Source organism: Equus caballus, chromosome 10, assembly GCF_041296265.1.
Source record: "Equus caballus isolate H_3958 breed thoroughbred chromosome 10, TB-T2T, whole genome shotgun sequence".
Taxonomy (NCBI): Eukaryota; Metazoa; Chordata; class Mammalia; order Perissodactyla; family Equidae; genus Equus; species Equus caballus.
Genome location: NC_091693.1, coordinates 83,379,197 through 83,394,008, shown reverse-complemented (window position 1 = coordinate 83,394,008; position 14,812 = coordinate 83,379,197). Strand labels below are relative to the sequence as shown.

Here is a 14,812-nt window from a genome sequence, read left to right as displayed (position 1 = left end):
TTGAATGACAACCCTGGTGTCATTCTCACAGGGAAAACTCTTAACCCAGAGCACAGTCACAAGAGGGGCATGACCTGGTCCACTCTAGGGAACCTTGCTGTAATTTAGACAACTGTTTCTTTTGGAACTGGCATATTACAAATGGATACCATATTCTGATGCCTATAACTTGAGAAAGACTTTGCCAAAGCTAAGCCACATTTATCTGAATAATCTGGGAGGAAAAGTGAATTGACACGTTTGGGTTTTAGGACAAATGTAGAGCAAATGGTCACTGAGTAGTTAAAAATTTGTACTTATAATTTTAGGTTAAACTATTGACAGGTACACCTTCCTATGGCTGTGACCAAGTGGTGCACTACCATGGAGACAGTGTTGATCAGACTCGCTGGCATTCACAAGTCAGAACAGTCCTCGGGATTCTTGCTCATCAGTTGGAGCCTCTCTTAATTTTCCAGAGGATGATTATCCTACTTGTGGATTCTACTGGCTTTTTGCTTTTCCTTCTTGCATCCTAAAAAGCTATCCTTGGGATTTTTTCCTGCGCCTTTGAATTTTCATTAGTATGTTGATTTAGTTACTTGTTTTCAGCTTTTGGTTGATAGTCTAGTGTGGCAGGGGCCTTGAAACTCTTGGCCAAAATGATTAAGATTTTCTATAGATTTTATTTGTCTGTCTTTTTCCCGGAGACTGGCATCAGGAAGTTGCTTTATACCTAATGACACCTGAATAAGAATTATTTAAGATGCAGTTTAAGGTGTGACTACCATGTCTCGGGCATTTGTTATAAATTTTATGCACATAATCTCACTATTCCTTGTGGTGGTAAGGCACGGTGATTAAGAGTGGGCTCTTGTGCCTATTAACATGTGTTCAAACCCCAGCTCCGCCACTAATTGCTATGTGACCTTGGTTAAGTCATTTATCTCCTCTCTTACTCAGATTCCTTGACTATAAAATGAGGAAGATATTAGCTATCTTTTGATGAAAATTAAATAAGTTAGAACATTACTTAGTCCATAGTAAGGACTATATAAATGTTATGAAAGTTATTATTATATTCTACAATGTGCAAACAAGGGAAATATTTTTATCTTCCTTGTCTAGTTGAGAAAACTGAAGCCGAAGGGGTTAAGTGACTTGTGTAAGGTCATATTTTAGTAAATGATAGAGCAGGGAATCGGACCTGGATTTGATTTCAGAATTCATGTTTTTTGTATCACTCTGTGCTACTCCTGTATTCATCTTTATGGGTAGGCGAGAAAGTCGCCATATGACTGTATATTGCTATGTGCCATATATATTTATGCGCGGTTCTGAGAAATGAGGATGATTTTAGTGTGCAGTTGTGGAATCAATTCCAATACTTTAGAGTCACATCTCGTGCACCAAGCAAATAAAACAGCCTCACTCGATATGGAGGCTGAGTTCTCAGAAATTGGGGGTCACTCTGGCTTTTCACATTTTCTGACTAATCTCATCCCGGGATGATTCTGACAAGCCCAGGATTATCCGTTATATTTGGTTGTGCGCTTACATCTCACCCACAGGTCATTTTCTAACACCTAATTCCACTTAATCAACACAAGCTTCTTTAAAATGCAGGCACTTTGCAATTTGAAATGCACAAGGACCCGTTATGAAGCAATTATGAATATTAAGAGCATTACTCTATAAGAATGAGGAGAAGAACAACTCGAAATAACTTTAAAAATCAGAGCAGGATTTGAAAGCTATGGCTTCTGTGATATTTCCCAAGGTGTTCATAAATCTTTTAATTAGATGTGAGTTTGAACTTTATAATACCTCATATCAATAAAGCATAAATTGATTAAGAAAAATGGGGTATATTTAAAAAACACTTTGTTCTTGAGGCAACCAAAACAAGAATATAAAAAAATTGTGCCACAGATAAGGGCAAAACAACAACTGTTTAGGTAAATACACATAGGCTTAAAAGTACTGGGTTTCTAGACTGAATAGTCAAGGAAGAAAATTCTTACTCAAAATGAATTCATGTTTTCATAAACACTAATGAAGTAAAAAGTGGTCAGGTTTTAACAGAGCTTTATCATGCCTTCCCCCAAAGTAATCACGTCAGGAATGGTCTACACAGGTGAAATAAACAGGATGGGGATGAACACATTACCTTCAATTTCCCAGTCAAGCCCCCAACAAAGAGCATTGCATTTGCATCCACATCTAGAATTGTATACCCCGGAGGAGACACTGCGTGGTGTGTGCTGGGCACAATGCTGGCTTTGGGTCCATCCAGTGCTCTTACAGAAATAGTTCCATTTCTCCCAGTTCTTCCAGCATATGTGTTGAAATGAAGTGGAGGAAAATGAAATATGTATCACATTTCTAGTAACCTCAGACTTAGAAGGTATAAATGCAGAGACTTATTTTGGAATATTTAAGAGAGAACTGAGTGTTCAGTTTCAAAAGTTCCAGATTTATTAAATTGCAAATCAAAACCCAGAGTCAGATCTTTGATGGATGTTTACTGTCAGATTCAACCAGGACCAGTGAGCCACATACCCTGATTCTGCATGTGTCCATTGATACGAAATGACACAGAAGCAGTTGGCTGATGGAATTGCTCTTGATTAAATAGAAAGCCTTTTTCATATCGCTTTACAGAACAACGTACTATTTACCAACACACATTATTTAAACGTTTATATTACTTCATTTAGCATTTTGTCTAATTTAATTCAGCAAGTGAACCCCAATGAGCCACCTTTCTGCTTTAAGCTGCATCATCTCTCCTAAAATCCCTCTGATGTCTTGGATCCAAATTTGCTGAAGAAGTTTCCTGGAATTGTGTGTCTTTTATTGTTTGACATACCATCTTAATGTATATAGTATAATATCTAGTCTTCAGGGTTGTGTATACAAATTGTATAGAACTTCACTTTTAAATTCAGTTAATAGAATTTTGAAAGCTATTACTATCTTATTTCATTTTCTTAAGTGATTGATTTCCATGAATTGTTAAATATGAAAATGTGGTCTCTCTTCTGAGACAAGCAGTCACAACAAAACTTTAGTGTCATATTTCTCTCCCTGCTGTCTCATTTTGGTAATCTTTTTATCTTTGAGAGTGCAGTATTCACTGAAATACATGGAAACAATAGAATGAATTTATCAAATAAGGTTCTTCTTTCACAGAATGTCTCTCTTCTGTTAGAAGAACTGTACTTTATGAATAGAAATGTTCTGAAACCCAGTAAGGTGCGTAATCCCTCCCTCACCATCACACATGGAGGCACATTCTGTCTGTCGGTCTCTCTTTCACAGACACACACACACTTACTGAAGATCTTAAAAGGGAACTGAAAATATTGCTTCTTATTAAGTTTTCTTTTAAACAATTTATTATGGACAAAATTAAACATATCCAAACATAGAACGGAACTCTATGTATCCGTCACCTGGATTCAAAGGTTACCAGATCCTCAAGTCTTCTTTATCCATCTCTGGTCAACTTCAATTCTCTCCCTTGGCCCTTAACCATACCTCTTAAATGCTAGCTGCTTTGGGCTTAGTAGGAAGTTGAAAATTAGGAAAAATAGAAGAGAAAATGAGGGGAAAGTATTGAGGACAGAAATGTTTTCTATAAGTAATCTATTTACTGCTAGAAGTTAATTGAATCAAAACGTCAAAGACAGAATTAATCAGGGCCAGCCCAGTGGTACAGCGATTAAGTTCGCGTGCTCCACTTCAGCGGCCTGGGGTTTGCAGGTTCAGATCCTGGGCATGGACCTATGCACCACTTATCAAGCCATGCTGTGGCAGGTGTCCAACATATAAAGCAGAGGGAAATGGGCATGGATGTTAGCTCAGGGCCAATCTTCCTCAGCAAAAAGAGGATTGGTGGTGGATGTTAGCTCAGGGCTAATCTTTCTCAAAATGAAAAAAAAAGAAAAAAAAAAGGATAGAATTAATCAATTTTCTGTTAGTTCCCATTTCAGTAGTGTGGACCTGACATGTTATATATTCTTGCCAGCATTTAGACACTGCACGTGCCTGTAGGCAAGGATGCTATGCAGACCAGAACAGGAGCTGTGCACACCAAAGACAGGCACCAGTGGCATCTCTTACACTCTGACTTGTGCTGAATAAAGGTGAGTCTCAGTACTTCTTCAGGTGTGACAAGATGACTGAAAACAACTGAACCTCAAAATTCCTATGGGACAACCAGATGAGGGGTCCAAAGTGGACTGGTCTCTCTGGTCAACACCTTGAAGATTTGTCAGTTCATAACAGGTACTCCAAAGATACCCATTCACACACATTTATACATAAATATACAATACATAAAATTACATACATACATAGCTACCTTCTTGAAATGGAAGTAGGAATTTTCCTATAAACTAGGAAACTACTTCAAAGTTCTGTCAATTATTTTAATCTTTATTGATTTAGCTACCTTGATGCCTCAATACGGTACCAATATGAGTCATCAATAGTCAAATCTGGATACTCTACACGTCCAACTCCGGATCCAACATCCCAGAGGAAGCTGACTTTTCCTTTACGCATTTCTATAGCCAGAAAGTCGATCTAGTTCAGAGGAACACAAAAACAATAGATATCAGATAGAAAGCACACAGCAGAGATTTCAACAGGCGCCATTTAGAGATACGTGAAATAATTAGAAAGCTCACAATAAAAATTCTAAAATGATATGATCTGTTATTGCGTATGACTAAGTAATATTCCATTGTCCAAACTGCTGTTGCATACGTGTTAATTTAACCAATTCTAGTTAGGTCTAATCTTGAGACAAAGTCTTTTCTTACTCTGATACTTATGGTAGAGATAAAAGCAAATATTTGGATTCAAAATTCATTATTGTCTTCTCCAAGGACACTGACATTTTTGAGGGTCCAGCTTCGATTTTTTTAACCAAGGTGACCTGGAACTTCTCACCTGAATTGCAAGTATTGACTTACATGGAGTGGCCTGTTGATAAGTCTTACTCATTTTGGAAGGTCTCCATGCCGGCAAAGTCAAATGGTTCAAATGAAAGGAATTAGAACATTTTGGATGAGCTTTTGTGGCTACAACTTCTTTTATTTCAGTTTGAGTCATAAATTCAACATGAATCATAAGAGTTTTCATTGGTACGAAATTAGTACAATTTGCCATTTTCATTTAACAGGAAAGTTCATTAGAATTTCTTAAAGTAAAAAAAAGAAAAAGCCTTATTCCTATTAGTTTTTCTTTGTCAATAGCTAGCTCTGGATATATGACTCAAAGTAAATGCTGCTATACTCACAAATGAAAGCAGATATGCCTAAATAGTGTAAAAAGTTGCATAGAAAAAAAAACTTTGTGAGGTAAAATTCTGAAGTTTTCAAATCTTGAAACGCCACTTTATACAATTTTAGGACCTTGTTATTAGATTCTACACATTTTCCCCACTACCAGGACTAACCTCTGACTACACACACACAGTAGACCAAAGGAAAGCTGAATATTAGACTTACAAATTTGGCACTTCCAAGATAAAAAAGGAGGTTGTCAGCAACAGCTGTCTTTACGTTGACAATGATATTGTTGTAGCTTCCTTTCTTGATTTCTGGCTTGTATGTTCGAATGCAGTCACCTCCAGATGACACAGATACTTTGATCTTGAAGGAAAACAAGGTACAAAGAACCAAGACTCAATCTCTCAGAAAGTTTGAAGTAGCTCCCGAACAACCACGAAGCCATCATCATGATCATCATGTCTTCTTTGAAGTTATTTTTCTATCATCAAATAGTACCATTAAATGCCCGTATGCAGACACATTATACTCATTAATGAGGGCACAGAAGAGTAGCTTTCCACCAGCATATCGACAATGAGCTGTTCCCAGTCTCGCGTCTTCTTAGCATGCTAATATTTTTTGAAGCATGCAACTAACAAATTCTTCCCTTCATACCTTTCTCCTTTATGAATATGGAACATTTTCAAAAGGTGATTTTACATGAAGATAATGGTAATGATCTTCATTAAGGTTGTTTAATGAAATTTTACAATTCAAATTTCAGCATTTTCAGCAAATTTCGGTATCACAAAGTAGAAAACCATTTTTCTTTTGGTTTTCAAGAGGAAATTACCTACCTTTCCCTGTTCTCACAGCTAAAAGATGCCAAATAGATTTTGTTCTAGATGTTCTAACAATAAGAAGAATCTTAATTATTCCACTCAGAACATGCATTTCAGAATAAATTATACCTTTTTATTAAGTTGCCAGGAAATGAAACAGAAGTAATTTCCAATGGCTATCACTACTAATGTATTTAACAGCTCCTTTTTCTTTTGACTAGTCCTTTAAAAATTACTATAAATTGCTAAGAAAGAAATTCCTATGTGAATAGAATCTGAAAGGGAGCCTTTCTTCCATCACAAATAACACCAGTTGATTACTTGATTTAATTTCCTTTGCTTCAGGTATATCAACAAAAGGGCACTTTCAGGGCGGCAATGTCATTGCTTGGACTCAGCGAGAAGCTGTTACTTTGCTCCATGATAGTCCTCAAAGTAGGAGGCAGAGGCAGGTAGAGGTAAAACTTCTCTTTACCGTGGATTCCAATGCCAGGCTTCAGGAAGCCTCTTGGCCCTCATGAACAGTGAATTTCCATTTTCTTATTCCTTCCAGAACTTTGTGCTACTCAGATAGCTTTCACACTTGGAAGAAAACCCATTTGCATTGTTGCTACCCACATGAAAGAGCTGTGCAGACTCCAAATAAGTTATCATCGGACACCAAACAGGTCTCCATATCATGGTGACACTTGATGGTATCTCCAAGAGTCTAATTAGGGTGCGGGTGTAGGCAGCACCAGGACCGTTCTCCAAGGTGGTATAGACTACACTGAGATGGTGCTGGATTCAAAATTGGTTGGCTTCAAAAGAAAAGGAAGGATTTTTGGTACTGACAAATATGTAAATTTATATGTGTTTGCGAACTTCTGGGGATATGACAGAGCTGTTGCATCTCCTCAGACCCTGCAGAAGTCTTGTATTTGTACAGCACTATCATTTCCTCACCTAATCTACTGACCAAATTGCATCTCCACATGGAGGAATTGTGTGCTGGAAGGAAACGGGCTCATTGTAATGGAGCCCTGTGTGGTGGCCAATGGCTGGAATGATCTAGAAAGCCGACTGCTTAGACTGCTTTCCCTGTCCTCCCTTCCCTCTAAGGATGGGGTCTGCCAACTGAAGTGCACAGCACTGGGGTCCATTCTGGTCCCCAGAGTGTTTTCTCTGTGTCCTGGGGAGAGAGTCTTCCTGGTTGTGTGATTTTCAGTCAGGAAGTTAGTTCTTTGCTCCAGAAAGGATGGAATTTCCCTCCTATATAAAGTGCTGAGAGTAGGCGGGCCAAGATGAATTGCAGAAAAATAGAACCAGGAAATGTACAACTTTTCTCCTAGATTTTAATACTATAAAGCAGATGTGCAGTGGAGGCTGGCAGAGGGTGTCGAGTGATAGAGTAGCAGCTAAACAAAGAGTTTATCCCAGTGCTGAGAGATGAAAAGGATGAAATAAAGCAGGAGAAAGGCAATAGAGCTGAGGGCAGGTAGGGGAAATGTAGTCTTTAGACGTTCTTAATGTTGAGGAAAAGGTGTAACATATAGTGAGTTTTTAGGAATTTCCAGCAAGTGAACCAAAACCATCATCAGAGAAGACCTTGGCACTGAGCAAATTTAATATCTGAGGCAGGCTATAAGTGCCATTGACATTATAAGAAGATCAAAAAGAAGAAGTCAAGGTCTGACTGGAATTCATGTGTAGAGTTGAGAGACAAATTGAGCTCTCCCAGGCAGGAAATCATACCCAAGTTCCTGCTGAGGCTGGATTAGTAGTAAAAAGTAACTGTGTGTGTACCTTGTTTTATCTTTATTTCATAAATGCTGTATTCACTTGGCCATAGAGCCATATTTTGGCTAGTTTAATTACAAATAACTTATTTTGTTTAAAGAACACAATGTAATAATACTTCTTGGTTGCTGTTTAGAGAAGAAGTGACTGAGTATGGGTGGAATGCATGGCCATGTGATCGCAGGGTGAGTTTCTGTCCTTGCTTAGGCATATCTGGTAGAAATGATAGGGAATTACATGATTGGTGTGTTGGAAAGGGGGATGCCAAAGCGTGGAAGACAGAGTACCAGTACTGAAGCCTAATTGAAGAGATGAAGCTCCATCTGAGAATTGAAAGTCTAAGAGAGTAGCCATTTTAAAACTAAGGGTATTTAATGCCACTAGGAGTTACAACTAATCTACTTTATAGCACACTTTACATATCTAAAAAATATGATTCTCTGAACAAAATGACATTATTATACCCAATATGCCAGCAATTAATCTTGTAAAGTAACTTATGGCTCAACTCTTACACATTTCTATAAGAAACCCTCTGGAGTTTCTGTTTTCCGGCTTATGGTTTTGTATACAGCCTCAGTACCTGAAAAATTCAGGCAGCCCAAACTGTAGGTAACCCGTTCATAGCTGTTAATCTCTCCAACTAGATACCTTGTGTTTTGATTTCCACGTGTAGATATTTCTTTTAACTAACTTAAAACAGGCAAATCAAAATGCAGTATTTACAAATTTCTCTGGAAGAAATCTCTGGTATATATCCTTCTCATTAGATAGAAGAAATTTCTGAAACACAATCATCCTCCTAGGATATTTGATTCTACAAATTATTACTATTTCTAACATGAACCCTTAGTAAGACTTCTAAATAAAAATCACTGAACACTAGGTATCTCTAAGGCATTTCTCATACAACACTGTTTGCCAATTCATCCTCAGGACCTCAATTAAACATTACTGAGGATCCCATTATTGTATCTATTGGATTTTCACTGCATTTTTTTCATCCGGTAACTAGGTCATTCATTTAAAAAAGAGTACCAGCCACTCAGTTTCAGAGTCAACAAACCAAAAGAAGGCTACCTGAAAAGAAATGTCTTTAATTCCTTGGTCACACTGAGTATGTGTTAGGGCCACATCTAGACACTAATGCCAGATTACAAATATATTTGTAAATCAGGCAAATGTCATCTTCAATTAGTATAAAACTCATTTGGAAAAAATTTGGCTGCTTCCATATTTCTAACATCTTACAAAAAATACAGCACTTTATTGTAACTTCCATTTCCAAAAGTGATTGAAAATTTCCTTAAAAGGCATGGACAATAGTTACTTTTTCTAGCATTAATTTTATACTTCTCTTTCATTTCGTATTTTGAGGCAGGTTTTCTATATTTACATGCCAGAATTTTAGCTTTTTCCCTAAGGGATGGGGGGTAAGATGGGGAAGCACTTACAACTGATGACCATACCGGCATATTTTTAGATTTCTTTACAATGAAGAAATAATAAAAACGTCCAGAATTCTCCACTTGACAACTAAGTCAGAAAATGTGGCTAAGTGTTTAGTTCACAATAGAATATTTACTATTTTTGCTTATTCAAGCTTAACATTACAAAATATAGGAGTGATATATCAATTTCTTCCATTCTCTTGTCACTGCCACTGTTACAGTTGGGTCTCTTGTTAAATTTGCTTCCTTCTTTCTAGTTTCTCTCATCTCCTTCAAAAACTACTTCCCGATTCATATTCAAAAAGCACAGCTCTTATTCTATTACATTTCACATTCAAGAACTTTCAGCTTCTCCTCCCCAGTGAGGTTTATCCCAGGTACGATTGTACCCAAATGAAACTGCTTAATTTACTATTCAAGGATTGACAAGACCTGGCCTCCACTGACCTTTCCAGTTTAATGCCGGTAATCTTGCAAAGTAGGCTGCTCTTTCATGAAATGACTCTGAAGCTTCCTTCTCTCTCAGCCTTGGCTTCTCATCCCTCTTCTTAGAATGCTCTCCCTTGTCATCCTCCCCTCTCATGTCCAGCACTGTCCCGCTTCATGGCCTGGCTCAATCCTTCCCTTCAGGAATTCTTCTGGTCTTTACAAGAGGTGGTCTTTCCTTTCAGAACTTTATAGCACTTCCTTTTGCTCATGTGATATAGCACAATATTCTGCATTATCTTCGAGCTGTGTACACATCTTATTTCTTCTACTACACTATAAACTTAGAGTAGAACTTATTCATCTTTGCGTACCTCACAGCAAGTAGCCTTGAACATAGGAGATGCTTTTTCTACACTGGCTAAATCTTAGATAAAACTCCAAAACTTGGAGTAACATCTGACTTATTTCGACCTTGTACTTCACATCTACAATGATCAAATGTCATCATCCTGCCTACATGGTTTTCATATTGAACTCGATGTATGTCTTCTCAACCCTATATGTTTCTTTTACTTTGAGCTCATATGCATCATCTTCATTAATCTTTCTGTTATCTTCTAAATTTTTCTTCAGTAAGTCGTGAATTCCTTTTCAAGGTTCCCCTTGAACTTACTGTCTTGGCCTTGTTTAGCAGTATCAGATATGATAAGGAGGAAAAAGGATATACTGTCAATCAGTCATCATATTCTTGGCTGCTACTAAAAACCATATAAATTTTATGGACCAATAAAGGTCATTTCTGGTCATTCTAGCTCCACAGTTCAGAAAATGGAATTTTCGAGATGGAAGACTTGAGAATCTAAAAAGATTTGAGTTTAAACCTGACAACAAAAAAACTGTTATTTTTTTTCCTTCTATTTCTAAAATCATCATGAGATGACTTTACTAGGCCAGATGAAGTTTCATATTGGCACTTAACAATTCTGCCTGGTTCATTAGGGTGCTACCTTCTAGAAATTTCTGTTTCTATCTGAATGGTTTTCTAAATGAGTTAATAAATAGCAAAATTTTGAGACAAGTGAGGTGTTTCCTATTCTTACTCCAAAAATTAAAAAGAGATTATAGAAATTGTAACCAAAATGTTTTTGTTGTTGCTTGGGCTCAGACAAAAGAATGTGTAGAAAATAATGGCTCTTCTTTGCTGTTACTCCATATAACCTTGTTCATTCATTCCTGCTACAACCCCACTCTTTGGCCTTTTTTGATTTCATCAAGGGCAAGGCACTCTCATCCATGCCTTTTTAGTATACAATAACAAGGTTTCCATTCTTGATATTTGAATTACTTTGTTCAAACAATAATAAAATATATCAGAAGTCCCATTTCTAAAACTACAAATGGTGATTATTCTTCTCATGAAATGCCTTTTGAAATTTATGAAAAAAAAAATCTAACCTTCCATCCTCCCTTCCAACCCCAAATAGCTTCAAGTTAAAGAAACAGAACCAGGAGTCATACAACACGATATGTTGGGGGCAGGCATTCCTTCTGGGGAGAATATCCCAAATTACAATCAGTTACTGACACTGAAAAATCAAAAGAGCTTACAGAATTGGCTTGTTTCCGGGCTTGGTTTATCAGTTCCTTTATCTCAGAGATGTTTTTCTTCAGGTTATCCTCAAGTTCCTTGATGGGTTTGAGTTTATCTATCAGCCGATCAGCCTCTTGTTCTAGATTTTTCACAGTGGCATCTGCATCTGCAACTGCAAAGAACAAAATTAGCACATACCACACACACATCGTACACACACAGACACACACAGAAATGAAAATAGCAGTATGCTCAACTAAATAATTGAAAGGACTTTGTCTTATCCACATGACAAAAGCAAGGCCAAGGCTGTTGAAGCAAAGTCTGTGATGGCAAATGGGAATATTTAGTTTGGACTCAAGCAGGACAGAGGAGGAGAGGTTAGAGAAAGAGAGCCAACACAGGCTTTGGGATTCAGGTGAAAGTCAGCATGGAAGGTAGAGAATATGAAGAACTCAATTCAGTGCTTCAGCCAAAAAGCTAACTTTTATAGTATAGAACTTCAGTCATACATCAAGGAAATGAAAGCATCTTTAAAATGTCACCTAGTCTGTCCAGGCCAGAACTGTATTTAAATCAGAGTTACCACACAAAATTGGTTTTCTTTCTTTTTCTCACTGCCTTTGCACATCTTACAGAAGCTATCAAAATATCTTCCGAAAAACGTTTCAGTGTTGAACAACCTTTAGACTGAGGCCTGTCTTACATTTTAATTGAATCTTTCCTCTGCAGTTCATTTTCATTTTGAAGAATACCTGATTATCCTGCTCTCTATATTAGGTTGAACCATATTAAAGTGCCGTTTTTGTAGGTTAAAAAGAAAGGGTTGAATATTGACAGTTTCAAAAGAGGTTTAACCCTAAAATAATTGAAAGTTATCACTGATCCCTAGACTCTTCGCACGTGCTTTTCATAGGTGGGCAAACGACACATGGAAAACCAATTATTCTATCTCTAGGATGCTAGCAGTCTTATCCAAAGCATGCCATTTGTTATCTGACTGAGGCTGTATTGTTCTGCTTTCTGTCATTGTGACTCTGATGAAAAAATGAAGCTGCTTAAGGTCCAAGGCTATTTGCCCTGCTAGACGATGAATGATCTGCTCCTTGGCTGACATTGGACCACTGAGAGCTAGTCCTCAGAAATAAATCAAACGTGTTCAAAAGGAAGGAAATTATTATTTTTAAACTAGGTTTGAAAGTATTTTGAATTCATGCTCATAAATATGAGTTATATTGTTAGGGATGTTTAAAAGGACCATAAGTCTATTATTAACTTTAACTAATAGAGTTGCTAGGGCAAGACCTGAGTATTTTCTTCCTGAAATGCAGGTTATTGGGGTCAAAGACCTCGTTACATAATGGTACAAATATTCAACATAAACACAGTTACTCCTTTGTTATGTACACTTTTAACAAACCATTTGTCCATTTTTCCCTTCCTTTAAATTTCCAGTATTACTTTGGTTTTCTACAGATTATTCTAGAATTCAGGAAAAATGATTTAGATCTAGGTTCACGGGAAAGAGGACAAAAGAGTTTAGCTAAAACTACTCAGGCTTAGGCAAATAATGGATCCTCTTCTTCTAAGCACCCAGAAGTTTTCATCAAACGTTTCAAAATGTAATCTGGGGGTTTTGCCTTCCTCTTGCTTTTTCGCCTCCTTCTTCTGGAGCAGTTGAAGTCAAACAGAAATGATCTTCCCGAAGGTTTTAAAAATCAATCATCTGTGATAATGAGTCTGATCCTTCCTTGTGCAGCAGTTTTTGAAAACTTCTGGCTTTCTCCTATAATTATTTGACTGTGTAGATTTTTAAATCACTTCTGACAACAGATTTTGATAACAATGTTTTTCTAGAAAATTATCTATCTCTTTTAGGCTTTAAAATTTATTAGCGTAAAGTTTTGCCAAGCATTCTCTAATGAGTTAAATTTCCTCCCTTATCTAGTTAGAGCTCCTTTTAGAAATTTGCCTATTTGTGCTTTATTTTTCTTATGTCTGCCAAACAACTAAAATTTTTTATTTTTATATTCCTAAAGATTTACCTCTTAGATTTATCAAGTCTATTATGTTTCTGTCTTCTAACTCATTAACATTTTTTTCATTTTCTTTCTTTTGGTTAATTTTATTTTGTCTAACTTTATAGGGTCGATTGCCAATTTTAAATTGTTTATTTCAACGCATATAAAATAACATAGTTGTCCTCATTTTCCACTGAGGACAGTTTTGGTCATCTTTCTCGGGTTTTGATATATTGGATTTTATTACTATTATTTTATATTTTGCACTTTTAGTTTTGACTTTGAATTTAAACTATGAGATGTTTAAGAGAGATTATTTTTATGTCCCAATCGTTGCTCATTTGCTAAGATTTAATTTTATTATGTGCTTCTCCAATTATAATTCTCTAGAAGTTGAGAATAATTACTTATAAGGAGGGAGAAAGTAAGCTTCAGGAGAGCAAAGCAACAACAACAATATAGACCTAATCTACTTTATTGCTACTGCAAAGAAGTCATTTGAGCATCACTGGCTGCATTTGTGTTAGAAGCATCATACTTTAGTTCAATCTGTGGATGAATTCAGTCTTCTGCTTTTATGAGGGCATCATACGGACATTTAACTAATTTTTTATAACATAATTGAAAACATTTTATGTCAAACACACCCACATACGAACTTTTTGCAAGGGAAGATTCCTTTTATATATCTGGCATTAATGCTGCGACACTGGAAAGAATATGTAATGTTTAAAGCAATACCCATACATGGTAACATGCAAAGCTGAGGCTTTTTGCAATAGGCAATCAAGCATAAAGTTACTAAAAGGTATGCGAGTAAACATATACATACTGATTTCTGCAGGTAATTGCATATGGAAGTAAAACAAAAAGAAATTAGAAAATTCATGAGGAAATATTTTTTATAGATATTGATAGTGACTATCAAAAAATGATACTTTTCACAATAGGTACTAATTACAAACACACCCCATTTTAAGTTAAAGTGTTATAAAAGTACTCAAAACCATGTCATTTAGCCAGCTATTTTTCATATTAAAAGCTTTATTACAATGTTCTAATAAGACAGGAAACAGATCTAGTTTAATTAATGTTACAGATAATTAACCATCTCTTGACAGAGGATAGGATCAAAAAAGTTAAGGGTAAATATTATGAAGAGGCCACCATCAGTTGAGAATCATTCTGAAATTGAATGAAATATCTTAAATTATAAAATAAGTAAAAGAGAGAGTGAAATTTACTTTAAAACTTATTTTCATTCCTTTTTTGGGGTAAATATTGTGATTAGGCATGCCTCTGAATCACTTATTCAGACAAAATCTTTGAACTGCAGAGTGAAGCTATCTCTGGGCTTACATAAGAAAAAATTTCCTTGAAGAAACGGTGAGGAACAAATCCTTCTCCCTAGCTCCGAAGTGCACGCCATATGCGT

The 14,812-nt window shown here is 36.4% G+C and overlaps 1 protein-coding gene across 3 annotated transcripts in view; it reads right to left on the bottom strand.

Moving 5' to 3' along the window:
* Positions 1-14,812, bottom strand: part of LAMA2 (laminin subunit alpha 2) — a 541,014-nt gene that overhangs the window by 53,098 nt on the left and 473,104 nt on the right. For all 3 annotated transcript variants that reach the window (XM_014734836.3, XM_070223794.1, XM_070223795.1), the window contains exons 44-47: positions 11,374-11,528; positions 5,502-5,645; positions 4,439-4,572; positions 2,150-2,309 (exon numbers count right to left, since the gene is read on the bottom strand). In XM_014734836.3, coding sequence (XP_014590322.1) covers positions 2,150-2,309; positions 4,439-4,572; positions 5,502-5,645; positions 11,374-11,528 — 593 coding nt within the window. The remainder of the gene's footprint in view (positions 1-2,149; positions 2,310-4,438; positions 4,573-5,501; positions 5,646-11,373; positions 11,529-14,812) is intronic.